General features: G+C 45.9%; 1 protein-coding gene and 1 long non-coding RNA gene across 4 annotated transcripts in view; both read right to left on the bottom strand.

The window, feature by feature from the left end:
* Nucleotides 1–20,530, bottom strand: part of KIF13B (kinesin family member 13B) — a 209,989-nt gene that overhangs the window by 10,070 nt on the left and 179,389 nt on the right. For 2 of the 3 annotated variants that reach the window (XM_019965813.2, XM_019965816.2), the window contains 2 exons: nucleotides 20,083–20,216; nucleotides 1,475–1,537 (listed from right to left, as the gene is read on the bottom strand). In XM_019965813.2, the coding sequence (XP_019821372.2) occupies nucleotides 1,475–1,537; nucleotides 20,083–20,216 (197 nt within the window). The remainder of the gene's footprint in view (nucleotides 1–1,474; nucleotides 1,538–20,082; nucleotides 20,217–20,530) is intronic. The other variant, XM_019965815.2, reaches the window with a different exon arrangement.
* LOC139184431 (uncharacterized) lies at nucleotides 12,659–20,076 on the bottom strand. Its single transcript, XR_011567922.1, has 2 exons — nucleotides 13,703–20,076; nucleotides 12,659–13,591 (listed from the first exon to the last, which is right to left on the bottom strand). It is a non-coding gene; the product is annotated as an uncharacterized lncRNA (long non-coding RNA).

Raw genomic sequence — 20,530 nt, 5'->3', positions numbered from 1 at the left:
AGTCCTGAGGAGTGGACGGCCCAGGGACAGTGCCTCAGAGCCCCATCAGCTTCTACCCCACCAGTTTTCACTGTGTCCTCTGATGCGGGCCAGGAAGGACTTACTTTACGACGAGGCCCGGAGAGGCTATTCACCCAAAGCCTCCAGTAAGGGAAAAGCTGGGGATCAGAGGTCAGATCCACAGCAACAGGAAAGAGGAGAAGGTGGGGGGGGGGGGGGGAGGAGGAGTTGGGGGGTGGTGCAGAAGGTGAGCTCTGATTACCCCGGTTCTTGGTTCTTTCACGCTGAGCCAAGCGCAGCTCTGATCCTTCCGCTTTGGCACTGTGGGTTCCCACTCAATTGGAGTTGCTATGTGAGTGGGAATCTCCCTGCCTCTCTGGGTCACAGTTTAGCACAGACATTCCTAAGGCTACCGGAAAACCTGGATCTGAGCAAGCCCGCAGGGAAGCACCCTTGTGTAAGGGTCTCCCTTTGCCCCACTGGCCTGGGAGTCCCACCCAGTTCTGCCTTGAGAAATCATCAACCCAACTCATGGGGGCTGGGGCGGGGGCAGCTCTACCTTTGGTTAAATTTGTGAACACCTAGGATTGAAATGGGCCGTGCAGAAAGGAGTGAACTCTTGGATATCTGAACTATCTTTCAATTATTTGGCCTCTTTTGCTCCTGTTTTCGGAGAAGGCAATGGCAACCCACTCTAGTACTCTTGCCTTGAAAATCCCATGGACGGAGGCACCTGGTAGGCTTCAGTCCATGGGGTCGCTAAGAGTCAGACACGACTGAACGACTTAACTTTCACTTTTCACTTTCATGCATTGGAGAAAGAAATGGCAACCCACTCCAGTGTTCCTCCCTAGAGAATCCCAGGGACGGAGGAGCCTGGTGGTCTGCCGTCTATGGGGTCGCATAGAGTCGGACACGACTGAAGCGACTTAGCAGCAGCAGCTCCTGTTTTAATAAATAAAAAACTTCCTATGGAAGACACAGCATCTCCTCAGAGGATGAACGGCACAGTGGGAGAAAACAGATTTGCTATTCATAAGACGAGAAGTGCTGTTCATCTGTGGGAGATCATAAGAGATGATTTTCTCCCCCAGCTTAGCGTCAGTCTTTTCACGCTGATATCATGAATCAGAATAAAATGTAAAACTGAGAATTAAGCCAACACTTGGGATAAGGAGATGGTTCTGTTTATAGAAATCACCTCTGCCTAGCAGTGGGCTATTAAAACAGCAGACTACATTAGCAGTCAAGCACCTAGGAGTTTAGCAATCATATGATTAACAAGTTGAAAATAGAAAAGTGTAACAAGCAAAACAGAGAGGGGGAAGACAGTGACCTACATTATAGTTCATTATCGAGATGGGAATGCTAAAATTAAAAGCCACGGGTGTGGACTCCACAGTTACAGCATTGGGGCCACCCACTGTATGTGGGACAGCCACAGAGAAGGCACCACCCGGCCCGACCAACTCACCTCGGCCATCCTGGGCGACCCGACGTCCGGAAGGGCCGACTGCACTGTGATTCGGGGCACGGGCTGAGGAAACAAGGGAGCGAGTGGGCTCGGGGCTCGGGGGAGCAGGGCAGACAGAATCAGAGAAGCCTTCCACCCAGAGGGAACTTCTACAGCTTGTAGGGATTCTGACAAGTCACTGCCTGGCAGGGCTGTCAGGGGCTGGGCGGGGATGCTGTGCCGGAAACATACAAAGCCAGGAGCAGTCAGTGGCCCAGCGACACCAGACGTGTAAGGAGTGCAGGTGCTCTCTTCGCTTGCGCACGGCACGTGTTAGCCAAGGGCTGTATCTGTACATGGAGCTCTCTGGATGGCTCAGTGGTAAAGAACCCGCCTACCAATGCAGGAGACGTGGGTTTGAACCCTGGGTCGGGAAGATCCCCTGGAGAAGGAAATGGGAATCCACTCCCATATTCTTGCCTGCGAAATCCCAGGGACAGAGGAGCCTGGCAGGCTACGGTTCCGGGGGTTGCAGAGTCGGACACGACGGAGCACGCATGAGTATCACTTATTATCTGTACATGGGAGCATTTAGGACCTGACAGAGAGATGTGACACGACAGGAAGATCGGGAAAGGCTTCAGGGGAGGTGGAGCACAAACTAAGCCTTGCCCAGCCAGGGAGATTCCTGGTCCAGAGAAGTGTGGGCGGAGCCGTCACAGGCAGCGAGGGGGGTGAGGATGGACGCCAGTGTAGCTGGAGCACAGAGGGACAGGCATGTGAACAGAGAGGCTTTGGGGTCTGAGCCAAGCTCCTGGGCAATGGCGAGGATCCCCACAGGTCCTGGGCAGAGGGGGCAGGACGTGAAGAAGACCAACCTGCCGGTGGAAGGCAGACTGGCTGCAGAAACAGTGCAAGAGTGAGGCGGGCAAACGACAGGTGCCAACAACAGAGCAGGGATGACGGGGTGAGAGCCTGAATTGATGGGCACAAGCGATGTCACATGAGCGGAGCCGGTTCCTTACGGACGTGTGGTTCAAGGAACAGCTCGTTAAAACAGAGAGCTAAAAACCACACAAAAACTAGAAGAAAGAAAAGTCGAGAGGAGGATCTGGTAACTCTGAAGGAGTCGGCAGCTGCTGTGTTCACAACAGCAGGTGGGCACAGAGCAGACGCGACCACCTTGGAGAACCCTGGGGCCTACCATGCTCTGCATTTATTTCCCCAACCAAGGTCTGGTCGCCTCCTGCGCCTGCCTGCTCCAAAGCTCAGGTCTGGAGGTCACCTTAGAAAGCTCGGCTCTAAGAGGGCTCCATCAGGGCCAAATACCTACCCTCAATCCCGTTTCACAGGAGGCGTCAAAGCCGGGTGTCGGGGTTTGTTGCCATGCAGTGCCTTGATCTATCTAGTTTCCCTGGTCTGGGAACCTTTTCAGGTCCCTTCCTCCAGCCCTGAGCAACCGGTTCCTCCCAGGTCCCTGGTGTGTCTGGGTGCCAGGGCTCCTCTGCTGTCATGACTCCCCAAGAGTCTGCAGGCATGAAGGCTGACGCCCAAAGCTGTGCTTACTTTCTAGCAGCCCAGACTCTTAACTGAAGGGAGAAAAGTCCATCTGGAACAAAACAGCCCACTGAGAAGGGTGTCGACCTACATTCATACACCAAACAGCTGCGTTTTAGCAAAAGTACTGCTACAGCCAATTGTACCCTGGGACAGCCTCTGCGGGAAAGCTGCTGCTGCTGCTGCTAAGTCTCTTCAGTCGTGTCTGACTCTGTGCGACCCCATAGACAGCAGCCCACCAGGCTTCGCTGTCCCTGGGATTCTCCAGGCAAGAACACTGGAGTGGGCTGCCATTTCCTTCTCCCATGCATGAAAGTGAAACGCCAAAGTGAAGTCGCTCAGTCGTGTCCGACTCTTAGCGACCCCATGGACTGCAGCCCATCAGGCTCCTCCATCCATGGATTTTCCAGGCCAAGAGTACTGGAGTGGGGTGCCATTGCCTTCTCCGAGGAGAAAGGAGCTAGAAGCAATTAAGGGGTACGGGAACAGCACCAGCATCTGAGAAAAAGGCCCAGAGACAGTGAAGTAGGACATGGCAGAAGATACAGCCAAACAGCTGGGCAGACGTGGGGATAAACTAAGGGAAGACGCTCCACCCTGCAGACACTGGGGAGCGCCTCAGGGCAAAGGCCGGGAGAGCCAGGGTCAGACGTGGGTTTAGGAAAGACAATGGACAGAGCCAGGGAGGGTGCCCTGCCAGCAGCAAGGCCTGAACCCCCCAGCCTCTCCCTCAACTCCCTGACCAGGAAAGACCCCCGTGCCTCCCACCCAGCTCCCGTCGCACATCTTGCCTGCCCCAGGCCTCCTGTCAGGGATTCTCTGTTTCAAGCATGCACCCTCCACTCTGTCTTACGGTCCCTTCAGTGCCGGGGCTAGTACCTTCATTTTCATTTTCCCCACTGCGTCCGAAGCCCCCCCACGAATGGAAAGGTGTTCAGACCATCTCTCTCAGTAAGGGCAGAAAAAAAGTTTGTTAAGCTGGAACCCCGAAATACTTACATTCTTCAGTTATGTCTTATTTAAAACAGACAAGATTGAGATGAAACATTCTCCTTTAAAGCACAAAAATGTAAAAATCCCACCAAGATGGAACTACAGCCACCCAGGATGAAACCTTTTCTGTGTCCTCCTAAACGGGGTACAGAAAAATATACTTTTCTTTGTGATTCAGAATAATTTTTTTTAAATCCAGTAAATGGGAAGGCACCTGCTTGACTGGGATGCAATACTGGAATCCAGCGGAGCCACAGGGCTTCCTGAGGACAGGGCCCCAGCTTTGTGGCTCCAGGCTTCTATGCTGAAGACCTCACGCTTCCCCGCACCGTCCCTCATTCTCCACAACCACTTCTTTCTGCAACCCTCCCCCACCCCCCCCCCCCCCCACCACAACCACTTCTTCCCGAGTAGCTCAAACAGTAATGAATCTGCCTGCAATGCAGGAGACCTGGGTTCGATCCCTGGGTCAGGATTTCCCCTGGAGAAGGACATGGCAACCTACTCCAGTATTCTTGCCTGGAGAAGTCCATGGACAGAGCAGCCTGGCGGGCTACAGTCCATGTGATCAGAGAGAGTCAGACATGACTGAGCAACTAACACTTATACTTCTTGATCAGGTAACAGATCTGCTCTGTAGAGACACCCGCCCAACCCCTAGATACACCTAAAATGGCTGGAACCTGTGTCAACAATAAGATCACATCAGGTCTAAGTGGGTCCTGAGTGCAAACTCAGGTACTCCAGCCACACCTACTTCTCCGCTTCACACACTAGGCACTTCGTGGTGCCCCCCTCCTAGGAAAGGCTGCCGGACAGCAGCTCTGGATGAAAGAGCATCACAGCAGACTGTTCTCCAGCAGAGGACATGCTCAAGAGGCTGGGGGCACAGACACAGACCACAGGACTGGCCACAGACTAGTTTTCATGGAAGCTGGGTGACGAATGCATAGGGATCCACCACAGTATTCACTCTATTTTTGTGGATTTCAAATTTCCCCACAATACTGCCCTGCATGACAAACTTAACTGGGGCTCTGCTTTAGTGGGGCTCTCCTTCAGCTCAGCAAGGACTCAGGGACTTCCCTGGTGGTCCAGTGGTTAAGAATCCACCTGCTAATGAGGGGACACGGGTTCAATCCCTGGTCCAGGAAGACTCCACATGCCTTGGAGCAACTGAGCTGGTGTGCCACACTGCCGAGCCTGTGCTCTGCGACAAGAGAAGACGTGCTAATGAGAAGCCCGTGCACCTCAACCAGGGAGTAGCTCCCACTCACCGGAACTAGAGGAAGCCGGAATATAGCACTGAAGATCCAGCACAGCCTCCCCCCAAAAATAAGTAAATAACTTTAAAATATTTTAAATACTTAAAACAGAAAAACAGAAGTAAGGACTGAGGTCTCAGGTACACAAAGAGCTGCGAGAGTGCTGTGGGGAGTGAGGCCAGAAGGACAGGGGATCCCTCTTAACAAGGCAGCAATCCAGTCTGCGGGAAGGATGCGTATGCAAAAAAGGAAAACATCAAGGAAGATGACAGGTATCGGAATGAAAGTTTCCAAGCAGAGAAGATGTGGAGGAGGAAGGGGTTACCCAGGGACCAGATCGAGAACACCTCCGTGGGGGTGACTCCACCTGGACACAGACCTTGAAGACACAGTGGCTCCCTGGGGGGCCTGGCGACCCATGAAGAGTGGCACGACAAAGGCAGGCTGCCCTTTCTGTCTGGAGGCTCCCTCCTCTCACTTCCCTGCCCGGGAAAAGCTTCTCAACCTTCCAGGAGGTCTTCAAGAGAGGGAAGGATCTGGAGTGACCAGACTTGGGCAGAGGGAAAGGAGGTCAGGGCGTGCGGAGGAGGCCTTGTGAGCTTATGGTGGATTTTCACAGGCAACAAAGAGCTAGCAAAGGAATCGAATGAAGTGGTGCTAAGAACTAGGCTTACAGAAGATCATCCCTGAAGGAGGAGACAGAAAATTTGGAGAAATCAATTAAGCAGTTGCATCAACGGTTCGGCAGAGCACCAGAAATGTAAGAGACTGAATTTGGATGATAAGAGGAAAAGGAAACAGGAGAATTCAGAGATATGAAGGCGGCCAGCAAACACCTGGAGACAACCAGGGGCGAGAGTGAGAGACAGCGCCTGGGAAGATCGGGAGACAGGGCGAGCGGGACGCAGCTGCAGAGGGAGCACATGTCGGTGCCACACTCCCACGCGCGTGCCCAACCGGGAGGGCGCACCCGCTTTCTGAGGGTGATGGCCTCCGGTGAATTCAGCAACCTTACTACGGGCACCAAAAATACCTCCAGAGTGTGCTGAACTCTTCAGTTGTCATCTGTCCTTCACACAGAAGGGCTCACATTTCCAAATGGTACTGTTTGCGTTTTAATGCTCCTCTGCATAGCCCCCATGCAAGCGGCTGCCTATTTCGAGAGCTCAAAACATTTCAGATCATAAGTTCATTAATCCTTACGACACATCTGGTAACTATTAATAAAAATGACTGCAAAGTATTTTGCAGCTATAAATATTAAGAAGTCCTATGAGGTGCGTGAATATAAGTATAATTATCTACATTTCACACTTCAGAAAGTGAGGCTCAGAGGCATTCACCTAACAGTTAAGGGCTGGACGGCTACACCAGGGCACTGTCCTGCGTGCGGGTCAGGTCTAGTGGACCAGCACGAGAGGGGCACAGGGTAGCGTGGAAGTGCTGTGGGGAAAAGGTGACAGTCACTTCTCACACCCTATCTCGTCATTTTTAAGCTCTGGCTTTCTATGCCACCTCAATGATGGCACACCAGAGCTCAGATGTCCTAACTAGACATAAGAGCTAATTTGCCTGGAATGAAGTCTTAACTCCTTGACATGATATGCAAGCACATCACCTCTCATGAGGCTGAGCATGCTTCTTATCCAGAGACTTCCCCACGCTGTCCCCTCCCTGAGGGAATCATCGCCCACCTGGTGAAGACCTAGCCATCGTTAAGTCTTAGCTGGAGCATGATCTATTTTTCCTGAAACTGAAGGTAAAATGCACCCCCCTCCCCACACTTTCACCTATAACCCCAACATACCACCTATAACCTATTTATATATATAACCTAATTATCTGTCAATCCGTCTTGACGGGGGTCATTCTCAACTGTAAGCTCTCTGCAGGGTAAGGATTATGTCTCATTCATCTCATCCATAAAACAAGAACTTAATGTCTGTTGATTGAACAAGTAAATAAGTGAATGAATGACTTAAGTGATATAAAGGCTGAATTGTACACTTAGGATTTGGAAAAATCCTATCAAATTCCAAATTTTGAGCACAGGAGTAGGTAGAGGGGAGAAAAGATGTCTGTTGAAGCAACTTAATTAACACTTTGTTCAAAAACACTGAATTTTCTGATACCTTTTTTTTTTTGTCTAAAAACGAACCTTTGCTAATAATCACCCCTTACCATGAATTTGATAAATTCTTTACAAGTCATGTTCTAATGGTTCCTAAGTAAATATGATCCTCTAAATCTTTTTTTTTCAACTCTAACTAATCACTTTAATCCAAGCCTAGGAAAATACAACAAGAGATGTAAGATTTATTCTGGCCATAAATACTCAATAGCCAACCTTTGATTTTCATGCTGATAAAGTGAGAAAAACATAAAGAACACTACCAAGCTGAATACCTCCTCATCTTTGAATACATTCTGGTAAAAGTAACAAACATTAGACAAAGTCAGACATGTACAATTACCTAAAGATCAAGAATCAGCAATAGCTTAATCAATATAAACAGATTTTGAAAGGTTATGTTAATCAGAGAGGCAGGGTGCTGAGCCGGCAGGGACAGGGAGAGCTGGCAGTGCCCCCAGCAACTGTGCAGGGACTGGCAGCTCCAGTCACTGTGGGGGCGGAGGGGAGGCACCCCTCAGGACCACCCCAGCTCACACCGCCAGCACCCCCACCCCCTCTGCCAGGGGTCTGCAATCAACCTCATGATCTGCACTCTGGCTTTCCAGGAGGATCCGGCTGAGACTGTGCTGGCCACGGACGACACCAGCCCTTGTCTCCACCTGGCAGTCAGAGTTCTCAGTTTAAGTGAGTAACTCTCATTCTAATTACTCCCTCAGTTCTTTGGGTAAACCTGATCGCCTCTGGGTTGCACCTCTGGAAGTGGCAATCCAGTCCATAGGAATTCTCTGAGCAATGTCAGCCAGGGTGGATGGTGGGTGGCCACCAGCTGGTCCTTGCCAGAGACACTGTTACCCTACTTGCCACATGCTCCTTCCGGCCAGCGCCAAGTGTCCACGTGTCAGCATGGGATGGTGACTTCCCTTCTCTGACCAATATTACAATCCCTCATGAGGTTTGTACATTCACTTGAGTAGATTCCTCCAGTTCTATCCTCTTCCAAATCCACCTTCCAAACTGCAGCGAGAGGAGCCTCCTGAGACACAAATTTGACTACGTCACTTTTCTGCTTTAAGTTGTCAATGCCCAGAAATAATTGTTTTTAGAAAGAAATGGGCCAAAAAACCCGAAGAGAGATTCTACCCAGTGTTTCTCCACAGCATGACTAGTTCCTCCTTCAAATACTCTATAGATTTGATTCTATAAATATTATCACTTGCTGTTTTTAATCAAATCCAGTGAAATCTCTTCAGATCACAATCGTGCGTTAAATTTTGTTTCTTGACTGTGTCTCAGTTCTGCTCCTCACTACGCAGTGTCAGCTTAGACAAGGTGTTACCTACCTGAGACTCATCTTCATCTCTAAGTCAGCGCCTAACATTACCCTTCAACTCTGTGCGTCCAGCATGGCAGCCACCAGCTAGGTGGCTTCTGAGCACTTGAAATGCGGCTGGTGTGACTGAGGAAGTGGATTTTTTATTTTACTTCATTTTAATTAATAACATATAAATTTAAAAATTAAAGTGCCTTTTAGTATGTTTTTGTAACGTCTTGGGCATGTGGATTTATTTTTTCAATTCTATGAACTCGGAATGCAGATCAAGTATTTCCAAGGAAAATTTAGTATCTGAATCGAGATGTGCTAGAAATGTAAACTACACACCTGATTTTGAGGACTCTACAGAAAAAAAAAAAAAAAAGAGGAGGATATCTCAGATTGTTTTTTATACTGATGACAGGTTGAAATGATATTATGAATATACTGGGTTACGTAAATTATTTAATTCAACCAGTTTCTTCTTTCTTTTTCAAGTGTGACTACTAGGCATTTTTAATGACACACATGGCTCGTATTATACTTCCATCAGACAGCACTGCTGTTGAGCTGATGCATATAGAATCCCTGGCACGGTAGACACTGCACATGTCTAAAGCACCATGTAACCCTAATTACTGGGGTTCCATGCACTGCCTTCCAAGGTATTTCTCTAGATTAAGTAAAACGCGTACTAGGTGCCTGTGCTAAGTCGCTCAGTCGCGCTGGACTCTGTGACCCCCATGGACTGTAGCGTGCCAGGCTCCAGGCAGCCTTCTGTATTCTAAAGGCTGTGTCAGGAGTTGAGGATACAATATGTGCAAAATCAGACACACAGACAATCCTCCTCTTCAGAAACAGGCACTCAGGGTCTAATACCTGATATTCCAATTTAATTTTAATTACATAAAACAACTAAAAGGGCTGCCCTGATGGTCCAGTGGTTAAGAACCCACCTGACGATGCAGGGGACATGGCTGTGATCCCTGGTCCAGGGAAACCCACATGCTGCAGGGAACTAAGCCCACGGGCCACAGCTGCTGAGCCCACGTGCTCCAACTACTGAAGCCCACATGCCCTCGAGCCTGCGCTCCAAGCAAGAGAAGCCACCGCAGTGAGAGGCCTTCACACCGCAGCTAGAGTGGCCCCAGCTCGCCGCCACTAGGGAAAGCCCACAGCAACAAAGACCCAGCAAAAATAAATCAATCTTAAAAAAAAAAAAAACCCAAAACTAAAAGGCACACTTCTGTCAACAAGTAAATTATTTATCAGTTGATAAAAGTGAACGAGCCTGTCCTAACAGACTTCATGGTCGGATGGCATCACTGACCCAATGGACATGAGTCGGAGCAAACTCCTGGAGATACTAAAGAGCAGGGAAGCCTGGCGTGCTGCAGTCCATGCGGCCACAAAGAGTTGGACAGGACTTAGCGACTGAACAACAATATATGTGTTAGCTCAACATACTTGAGATCCTACATATGGGAAATTTTAAACACTAATATTTCTGAAGTTGTCAGGAAAGAAACAGTTTCTTACATATTAGGGTTTAGCTAGTTTACTTTTTAAATTTCTACATGATAATCGGTAAAACTTAAGTATTTATGTGGAAAAAGATGTCTCTCTTTTAAAAATAGGGTGTAATAAGTCACTCTATCCACTCAGTTTCTCAAGTATCCATGAAGAAGGAAGGATACTTTATGAAAGGTAGTGAAGAGAAGTCGCTCAGTCGTGTCCAACTCTTTGCGACCCCATGGACTGTCATGGAATTCTCTAAGCCAGAATACTGGAGTTGGTAGCCTTTCCCTTCTCCAGGGGATCTTCCCAATCCAGGGACTGAACCCAGGTCTCCCTCATTGCAGGAGGATTCTTTACCAGCTGAGTCAACAGAATGGCTGTTAATCTAAAAACTTAAAAACTGAGTCTAAATCTAGACTGTCCCCAGCTCGGTATGTCCTACAAGCTAAGAATGGTTATTACACTGTGAAATTATTAAAATATCAATAAAAGAATACTTTGTGACATGTAAAAATTATATGAAATTCAAATTTCAGGGTTATAAATAAAGTTTTATTGGAACAAACCCAGACCCATTGTTTAGCATTGTCTGCAGCCAGTTCTGCCAGCAAAGCCTAAAATGAGCCTAAAATAAAACTATCTGGCTCTTGACCAAAAAAGCCTGCCAACCCTGGGTCTACAGACTCATACAGAAGTATACAAAGCCCATTTCTGAAAAATAAGTGGAAGATGCGGCCTCTTCAAATCAACTCCTATCCTGCCTCAGAAACTATCTTCTTTTCATTATTCTACAGATTAGCTACTAACCCTGACTCTGAAGGCAACTTAGTGTCTAAGTATGTCAATATCCATACATTTCTGGGGCAAAGACAGATGGTAAAATGTTATGACCTTGGAAAACAAAACAGACATAAGAGTCTCATTTCGTAAAGCAGTTAAGAATTGCCTAAGAATTCATCCACAAAGCAACTGAACAGAAATCATTTTCCTTGAATTTTTTTAAAACTCTGTATTCCAAAAGGTCTGTACAAACTTCCCTTTATTAACACAAGAACAAGCAATATAGAATAACATATCCAAATATAAACTACAAGGGAAAAGAACTTTTAAAAACCTGAATACTAAAGGAAAACTCAAGGCTAGAAAACAAGGTCTAGATCCTTTTTCTTATTTTTAGTTGGTTACGATGATGAACCCTTGGTACTTACCTGGTTGTCCAGTGGTTAAGACTCCAGGCTCCCAATGCAGGGTGCCTGGGTTCAATACCTGGTCAGGGAACTAGATCCCACATGCCACAACTTAAGCCTGGAGCAGTCAAATAAATAATTTTTTTTTTTAATAGCAAATTCCTTTGAGACAAATTCCTACACCTCAACCAACTGAAATAGAACTTCAGAAAAAAAAAAAAAAAGACGATAAACCCTTAAGACACCACAGCAAGCATTTATACAGCCTGTTTCATCAGAGGAGCCTGAGTAATGAAGAGTCTAAAACAGCATCTTAGCGCACAAGGGAAGAACCAGTAGCTGTGTTTGTTTCTCCCCATTTTACACACAGAACACTCACTCACATGAAAGCTGAAAGAACTACCTAAGCACCTTTCCAGCTCGGTCAGAGATGTATAGGGCACTGCTTTCTCTACTCAAGGTTCTGTCCACCTACCACACTGGAAGTGGTGTTGAAACTGGAGACAGAAACCCTTGTGGTCAGCAGGGTAGGCCTAAGCAAAGCCCAGGACACTGGAGAGGAGCTAACAGTAGAGCAAGGATAGGCCAGAAATGTGGCTGTGTTTCTGATGGTGGAAATTAAATGTGAGCATTAACTCAGATGGTAAAGAATCTGTCTGCAATGAAGGAGACCTGGGTTCACTCCCTGGGTCAGGAAGATCCCCTGAAAAAGGAAATGGCAGCCCACTCCAGTATTCTTGCCTAGAGAATTCCATGGACAGAGGAGGCTGGAGGGCTACAGTCCATGGAGCAGCAAAGAGTCAACACGAGCAAGACACTAATACTTGCACTTTTTTCTTTCATTAACTCCTTAATCCCCCAAATGAACCAAAGATGCCATCTGGAATTCAGAAGTTGGAAGTACATAAATAGCTTCATCTGAACACCAACTTCTAGACACATGAAAAAAGCTATTATGCCAAATTAATTCAATCTAACTAATTAGAGAGCAGGAAGTTCTTTCAATTATTTTATGTGCTGTCTGAGAAACACACTTGAATATGAGTGCAGATTTCATTAATTGCAGTTCATTATTTTCCAGATTCGTTACTAAACTTGCATCAGAAGGTCAAAGACAGCAATTTTGTCAGCTGCCACCTCTTTCGGTGCTTGTATCTTTTGCATTTCTGGAACTCAGACAGAAATTGATTACAAAAAAAAGAAAAAATCTCCATAAAAATGAGAAACATAAGTTTTATAAATATGTTCAAGCCATGATTTTGAAAATATGAGAAACTCTGTCTTTAAAGACTTCCTTAAAATTGTTATTTTATTTCTTTATAAATTTATTTATTCCTCAGGATGAATTGTTAACTTTGATCTTACAAGAAAAGATCCATGCATCTTCTCAAATACTGAAATATGCCCCCCCAAATAATAGAATCTTGATCTGAGAACCTGCTGATTCCAAAGAACAAGTTAATAAACACTAATCTTTTCATTAGCGATTGTGTGTTTGTATCTTTGCATGAGGGACGGAACTGAACATTCTTGTTTGAAAATGTCAAGGACACTCTGATTAAAAGTACTTTTTTGTTAATAATCATTCCTTCATCACTTCTGCTTCTCTTCCACCTAATCTAACAAAGAAAAGAGGAAATATGACTGGTAGAAACAGGACCTATTTCATTCCTCGGTTCTTACTGGGAATATTTTTACATTTTCAAAATCTTATTTTTTAAAAAACAGAAGTGACTGAAATCCATAGCGGTGCTGGGAGAGGACCCTGCTGTCTATAAATCACTGTGCTGGTGCACGGTTGTTGCCTTCTCTTCGTTAATATCACTTCATTGTTCTGCGCCCTTCATTCTGCTGTTTTCCTGGAACCATCCTTATACGATTCTTCCCCGCCTTCTGTGTTGCCATCCCTTGAATGCTTATACAGTCAGCTCTCTCAGTCATTGTTCGGTCAAGCTATAAATAACTCCTTTAATCCTTCCTCATAAATCATTTCTGATGTTATTCTCTGAAATAATTCCAGTTGGTCAACGGACGTCCAGTAGTAAGGCACCCAGAGCTACGTGCAATGATCTAAGTGTCCTCGAATGAGGCCAGAGAGAATCCAGGCGTGTGTTTAGGTTGCTGTGTCTCTGCTACTGTGACTCTTCCAGAGAAGGAGGTTAAGTCTCCAAACTAACTTGGGACAGAAACAGAAAAAGCAAGAAGCTTTAAGATCTTTCATCACAGTTAGGTGGGAAACAGAGAGAAATGGCTTTGAAAACGAAAAGAAATGAGTGTGCCTACCTTACTCTATGGCCTGCTGTGTTACTCTGTGCTGTCTCTGCGGTTCCACTGTGTAGTAGATTTAATGGATTTTAGGGGATTTCTGTTTAGTTTTTAAATTTTATTTCTTCATTGTTTTTGGCTGTGCTGGATCTTCACTGCTGCATGCAGGCTTTTCTCCAGTTGCAGTGATCGGGATTGCTCTCTACTTGCAGTGCATGGGCTCCTCATTGCTTCTCTTGTTGGGAAGCATGGGCATGAGGGCCTTCAGGCTTTGATAGTTGTAGCAGCCAGGCTCTAGAGCACAGTCGCTCCTCAGTATGTGGGATCTTCCCAACCCAGGGATTGAACCCGTGTCTCCTTCGTTGGCAGGCAGATTCTTTACCACTGAAGCCACCAGGGAAGCTCCCCCTCTGTTTAGTTTTTTGTACCATCTCACATTACAAATCTCAAGCAGTGTTACTATCTATTTATTGTCTCTAAGTTGTATGCAATGTTCATATCAATATTTATCCCTTCCTGTATTGGGAGAATTGATCCAGCTTTCTTTTAGGCATATGCACTGATTTCTATTTTTCTGGGTTCTATCTTACACGTTATTCTAAAATCTGTGCTAAGTTTTTTAGTGTGGTATTAATTAGTTAATGACTATTTATATAGGCCATTGAAATTAATGCACTAACGAGTCACTAGCAGCAAATAAAAATGAGAACCAAAATAGAGAGCAAACTTGGAGTATATGTGTATTTCTTTATGATACACTAGACACCTTACACTGGGGTAGAGCAAAGCCAGGCAGCAGGCAGGGTGGTGGCGAATGTTCATCAGCATAAATTTTATCTTAGTCTCACTAGATTAGTGATACAGAGGAAGGCATGGTGTCCCTCTGTTTCCATAATGCATCTAACAAAACCTCCTATAATCTCCTTGGTAGAGAGAGGGGAAAACGGGGGTAGGAGGTGGCAGTTACTGAACAGGCAGAGCTGAAACACGTCCACTGGCCACTCTGTGGCTTGGGGAGGAAGCTCCAGTCACATATGACAGAGCACTCTCTCACGCTTAATGTTCCATATTTTGTTTGTGACTCAAATGCAGAGTATGCCCTTCAAAAGTTTGCAGATGCTAATAAGAACCAATGTACCTTTAATTATTCAAAGGATATCTTGCTAACCTAGGAATGCTGAAACAAAATCAAGCTGACAAATTTTAGGCCTGAACCTGAAGATTCTTATTTAAGTATTTTTATGCTTCAATGAAGGGGCTTCTCTGGTGGCTCAGTGGTAAGGAACCTGCCTGCCAAGCAGGAGACTTGGGTTCAATCCCTGGATTGGGAAGATCCCCTGGATAATAAAATGGCAACCCACTGCAGTATTCTTGCCTGGGAAATCCCATGGACAGAGCAGCCTGGTGGGCTACAGTCTATCGGGGTCACAGAAGAGTCAGACATGACTTAGCGACTAAACAACATGTGAAGTGAGGTTGCTTGGTCGTGTCCGACTCTGCAACCCTATAGACTGTAGTCCACCAGGCTCCTCCGTCCATGGGATTTTCCAGGCAAGGGTACTGCAGTGGGTCGCCATTTCCTTCTCCAGGGGATCTTCCCGACCCAGGGATCGAACCCAAGTCTCCCACATTGCAGGCAGACGCTTTACTGTCTGAGCCACCAGGGAAGTCAACGTGATAATAAAAAGAGAAGTGCACTGGCCAGAGAGTAAGCAAATAAACAAGCAAATGAAAAGGGGGAACATTAACTGACCAGAAGCACAATGAACTGAAACTTTCCTTAAAAAAAACCAAAAGTGCTCTCATGTGCCGCTTTGGTAGAAGCACATTAGTCAGAAGAGGACGATAATAGGCACACTGTTTTCAAGCAAAGGGATTACAGTATCACTTCTGGGCTCCCCACTTCAGCAAGACCCTGGCAAGACCACTGAAGAACGATGAGGCATTTATTGTAAGAGACAGAGCTGACATCTTTAGCTGTTAGGACTGGAGAAAGCCTAGGAGAGTAAAGAATCCTTAACTTCTGGGCAACAGCAGAAAAAAGCAGAGGCAAAGACTGGGTGGCAATAAGCCAGCTATTTTCCTGAAGGACTCGGAGGGTCCACAGAGAGAGAAAAAAGTAAGAACTTCAACTCTGGGGGATCAAGTCTGATTTCCAAGTGAATAGGATGCCATTATAGTGATGATAGCTGTGAAAAACTGGAAAACACTAAAAAAAAAGTCTCGTCGGTACAGCAATGTACTGGGTGTTATTTTGAGATTCCATTGTTGCAAAAGTGCCCCATTTCCAAGGATGAAACATCATTTAGGTGGTAATGACTTAAAGCATATTTAAAGTGGCCCTAGTAAGAGAAACCTCTATATTGATATTGTCTCTGTATTTCTCTAGATCGACACTGTCTCCATACTGATAGTGAAAATTATAATTTACTTCTCTAAAAGCTTTAGTAAAGATAGCAAAAATGAGAAGAACAGAAGCATCTCTGATCAACTAAGAATAGTTGAACAACTTTAAGAACAGTTCTTCAGTGGAACTTGCATCAGTCTAAGAAAGACACTTCCTGAATAAGCCTTGATATCTCAAATCCCCACTTGGGTGCAATTCCCTCACCTCTGAACATTAACCACAGTCCTTTACACTGGGTATATTCCAACTATCTAATACTAACATCTGAACATACATCAATGGTCAACCAACATACACTTTCCTTCAAGGATTACATTGTAGAGGAGATAACTAGTAAACATATAAATTTAAGTCCCAACAAAAAGTTAAATAAGGGAATACACTGTATTGTACGGTAGAGGCTGCTCTTTTAGTTTGGTCGGTCCAACACATTCTAAATTCAAGCGTATTTGTTTCCGTGGCCTTTCTTGACCCTGACAGTAGCAGACCAGTCTCCTAGAGGCTTACTAACCACACAAAGACTTTGGGGAAGAGCATTCCAAGTAGAAGGAAATGCAAGGAAGAAAACTCTTGAGACCAAAAGGAGCTTCATGTGTCCATGAGATCAACAAACAACAAAAAGGCCAATCAGTATGGCCTAGCGTGGTGCACAAAGAAGAAAAAAAGGGAATAAAGATGAAAGGTCAGGGGCTGGATCACACAGGACTCTGTAAACCACAGTAAGGAATTTAGATTTTATTCAGTGAGAAGCAATGGAAGGTTCCAAGCCATGAACTAATATAAGGCCTTGGGAGCTCACTCTGGCTTCTGGCTTCTCTGTGAGTAACAGACTCAGTGAGGCAAAAAGCATCAGTTGATCAGCTGGTAGCCTGCTGCATAATCACGGCCAGAGACGATGGCTTGGATGAGTGATGAGAAATGGAGTCATCACACTGAAAGTGGTACCTATAAAACTTTACTGATGGTCTATTTGTGAGGTGAAGCAACAAGGTGGACATCTGTGCTATACGCTGAGATGGGCATACATTAATACTTCAGAAGTATTCTGTATGCTGGAAGTAAACAGACTTGTGAGCTGAAACCGACAGCAATGATATGAACTTGTAAAATGTGAAAGTCTAATTGATTTGTAAGTGGAAAAGCTGAACGGGCAGTTAGCTCCACGAGGCCAGAGCTCAGGGGCGAAGCCTGGGCTGGAGACAGAAATGTGAGCATCATCAGTGCATAAACAGTATAAGCCACAGAGGTGGATGAGGTCACCCAGGAGGGTGCTCTGGAACCCCTGAATGTTAGCAGCTGGACGGAACAAAGGGTCCCAGAACAGGCAGAAACTGAGAAAGACGGAGCAGTCAACGAGGGAAGCCAGGCGAAGGGCTCAGTGCTGAAGTCCAGAGATGAAAATGCTTCCTGCACGACTGTCAAGTCAGAGGAGGACTGAGAAGTGCGGCGAGAGAGATGCGACTCTGGTGACCTCGAGCAATGGTCCTTCAAGGGACTGTGGTTTCATAAACCAACTGGGAACAGTTCAGATCCACCACTGGGCACCTTCAATAAGGCTACTTTTGTGTTTACGTTTTCATTTATTTATGAAACATGAAGCACTGGGGGCCGCTTTCTCCAATACCTTTGCGTGTACGTGCTAAGTTGCTTCAGTCGTGTCCGACTCTCTGCGACCCTGTGGACTGTACCCCACCAGGCTCCTCTGTCCATGGGATTCTCCCGGCAAGAGTAATGGACTGGGTTGCCAAGCCCTCCTCTAGGGGATCTTCCTGACCCAGGGCTCGAACCCGGGTCTCTTACATCTCCTGCACTGGCAGGGGGGTTCTTTACCACTAACACCACCTGGGAAGGCCTTTGCACATATATGCTCAAATAAAATAAATTGAATGAATATTACTTAAGGTATCTTCAAAGTATTTCAAAGTTACCTCTCTTAACCTGGACACTGCGCACTGCAGTTTCCACCAACCACTAGACTGCTTTCTAAACCACTGCTCTTCCTCTCATATCCGGAAGAACCAGTCGCTCACTGGCAAGAGAAGAAAGGTTACTTCTTATGGTAACAGGTGCTCTGACTTACATCAAAACCTTGAAGCAACTTTAAAAGAATACTTGTAACTCTGGTCATCTGAGTCACTGACTTCTAACGTGACTCCAATTTCCTTTAGCTTACGTAACTTTGTCTTCACCAAACAGCAACTGAAAAACAGTGGCTATCAAACTTAAATTAAATGTGAATGAAAATCACCTTACCTCGTGTGTGTGTGCTCAGTCGCGTGTGACTCTTTGCGACCCTATGGACTGGACTGTAGCCCACCAGGCTCCTCTGTCCATGGGATTTGCCAGGCAAGAGTATTGGAGAGGGTTGCCATTTCCTACACCAGGGCATCTTCCCAACACAGGGATCGAACCCACATCTTCAGCATTAGCAGATGGATTCTTTACCACTAGTGCCACTGGGAAGCCCTGAAAATCACCTTGTGGACAGAGGATGAGATGGCTGGATGGCATCACCAACTCAATGGACATGGGTTGTGTGGACTCCGGGAGCTGGACTGGCATGTTGAGGTTCATGGGGTTGCAAAGAGTCGGACACGACTGAGCGACTGAACTGAACTGACTTATGTTGTTGTTTAGTTGCTAAGTTGTGTCCATCTCTGTGTTACCCCACGGACTGTAGCCCGTGTCTACTCTGTCCATGGGATTTTCCAGGCAAGAATACTGGAGCGGGTCGCCATTTCCTTCTCCATTGCTACTTATAAATGCAGATTATCAGGTGGCCCAAGGTGAGGAATGGGTTCTAAGATCAGGCCATATTTTTAAGTTACCTTTTTAAAAAGCTACTATGGAAATTCTGGCACAAACAGTCCATGAATCATACTTTGTGAAACAACAACACAGCAGTTTAGAACAAAATAAGGTGCGCAAGAACAAAGCCTGGAAAAATCCTTGTTGCCTACCCCCAAGTAGCAGGTTGGCTGTTTCTTTTAGCTCTCACCATCTCAGATTCATCCTGATAACAGTCAGGCACCCTTTATGTGCCCAGTTAAATTTAAACATTTCCAAAATCTCAAAGTTTAATTTTTTTCATCCAATATGAATCTACGCTGGTATAATATGCTCATATACTGCTAGCTTGAAAAAAATACCTGCACAGCAGCCTTACAAAACTATTACCTCGAATATACACTCATGAACTTAGAAAATTCTTTTAAAGAGTTAAGGTCTCAGGCAAGGACTCGCCTGCACTTCTGCAGCTTGAATGTTTCAGTGAATGCGGAGAAGCTGATGTCAAAAGACCTATTTCAACAACTGAACTTGCATTATATGTGTTTTTGAATGAGTATAAATAAATCCTCATTTATCATTTTCTGCTGAATTCACACCTAGAGGAGGCTAGAGACTGCATTTCCAACAGGCTTCCCATGCACCATCACATACAAGCAGTTTCCTGATGATCTGGAAAACCCTTTCACATCTTCTCTGAAACTTCTTCTAAGGCTGGGTAGAGAGTTTCAAGAAAAACAGGCCTAAGACAAGTGATCCCTTTTCATATTTAACTGAAAGAACAGGTAAACCACAGTAGAGGAAAAACGTTGAGCGGCAAGGACGGGGATGATGTTAAATTGTTTGAAATTAGAAATGAAATCAAGAATTAAAAATAGAATTACATTTTCCGTTTGGCAATATACAAACAACACTAAGTGCACTTCATAAATTTCACTATTGTTGCTCTAAGTGATATTACCATAAATCACATTAGGAGCGTACTTGGCATTTTTTAAAAGCAAAAAGGATTGAGAGTGTCAATACGTTTAAACAGCTCTGTTCTCTTCGACGAGAGTGGAAGAGAAATTATCAGAGCTTTCACCAGGTCTGAAAGCCCAGCTCTGACACCCCCACTCCCCTCTCCCCTCCAGCTTCAGCGCACAGGGAGCAGGGCTGGGCCAGCGACCCGTTGGGAGCACGTGCGCCCTCCCAATGCTTTTACCTGATGCACGAGGGGAGACAGCTGTTTGCCCCTTTTCTCGTCACGGACGGGGAAGAGAGACTTTAGCAGCTTCGGCATCTGCGGCACCAAAGACTTCACCGGGTTCAAGTAGGAGGCTGCGAGGCTACTGAGTCCTGCCGAAAATATCGAAAGGAAAAGGGATAAGGCAAAAGCGATTACAGAGATGCTCTCCTTACTGTAAACTGGCCAAACATTGTTTGTAAGCAAAACAAACAATAAAAATTTTAAAGGTATACTGGGAAATTAATACTAAAAACAGAACAGTATTACGTGTATCGTGTGCTCACTCGGTCTTGTCCGACTCTGCGACTCCATGGACTAGAATACTGGAGTGGGCTGCCATTTCCTCCTCCAGGGGATCTCCCCGGCCCAGGGACTGAACCCACATATCCTATACTGGCAGGTGGATTCTTTACACCACTGAGCC

This window comes from Bos indicus, chromosome 8, assembly GCF_029378745.1.
Source record: "Bos indicus isolate NIAB-ARS_2022 breed Sahiwal x Tharparkar chromosome 8, NIAB-ARS_B.indTharparkar_mat_pri_1.0, whole genome shotgun sequence".
Taxonomy (NCBI): domain Eukaryota; kingdom Metazoa; phylum Chordata; class Mammalia; order Artiodactyla; family Bovidae; genus Bos; species Bos indicus.
This window is presented reverse-complemented; position numbering and strand designations above follow the sequence as displayed.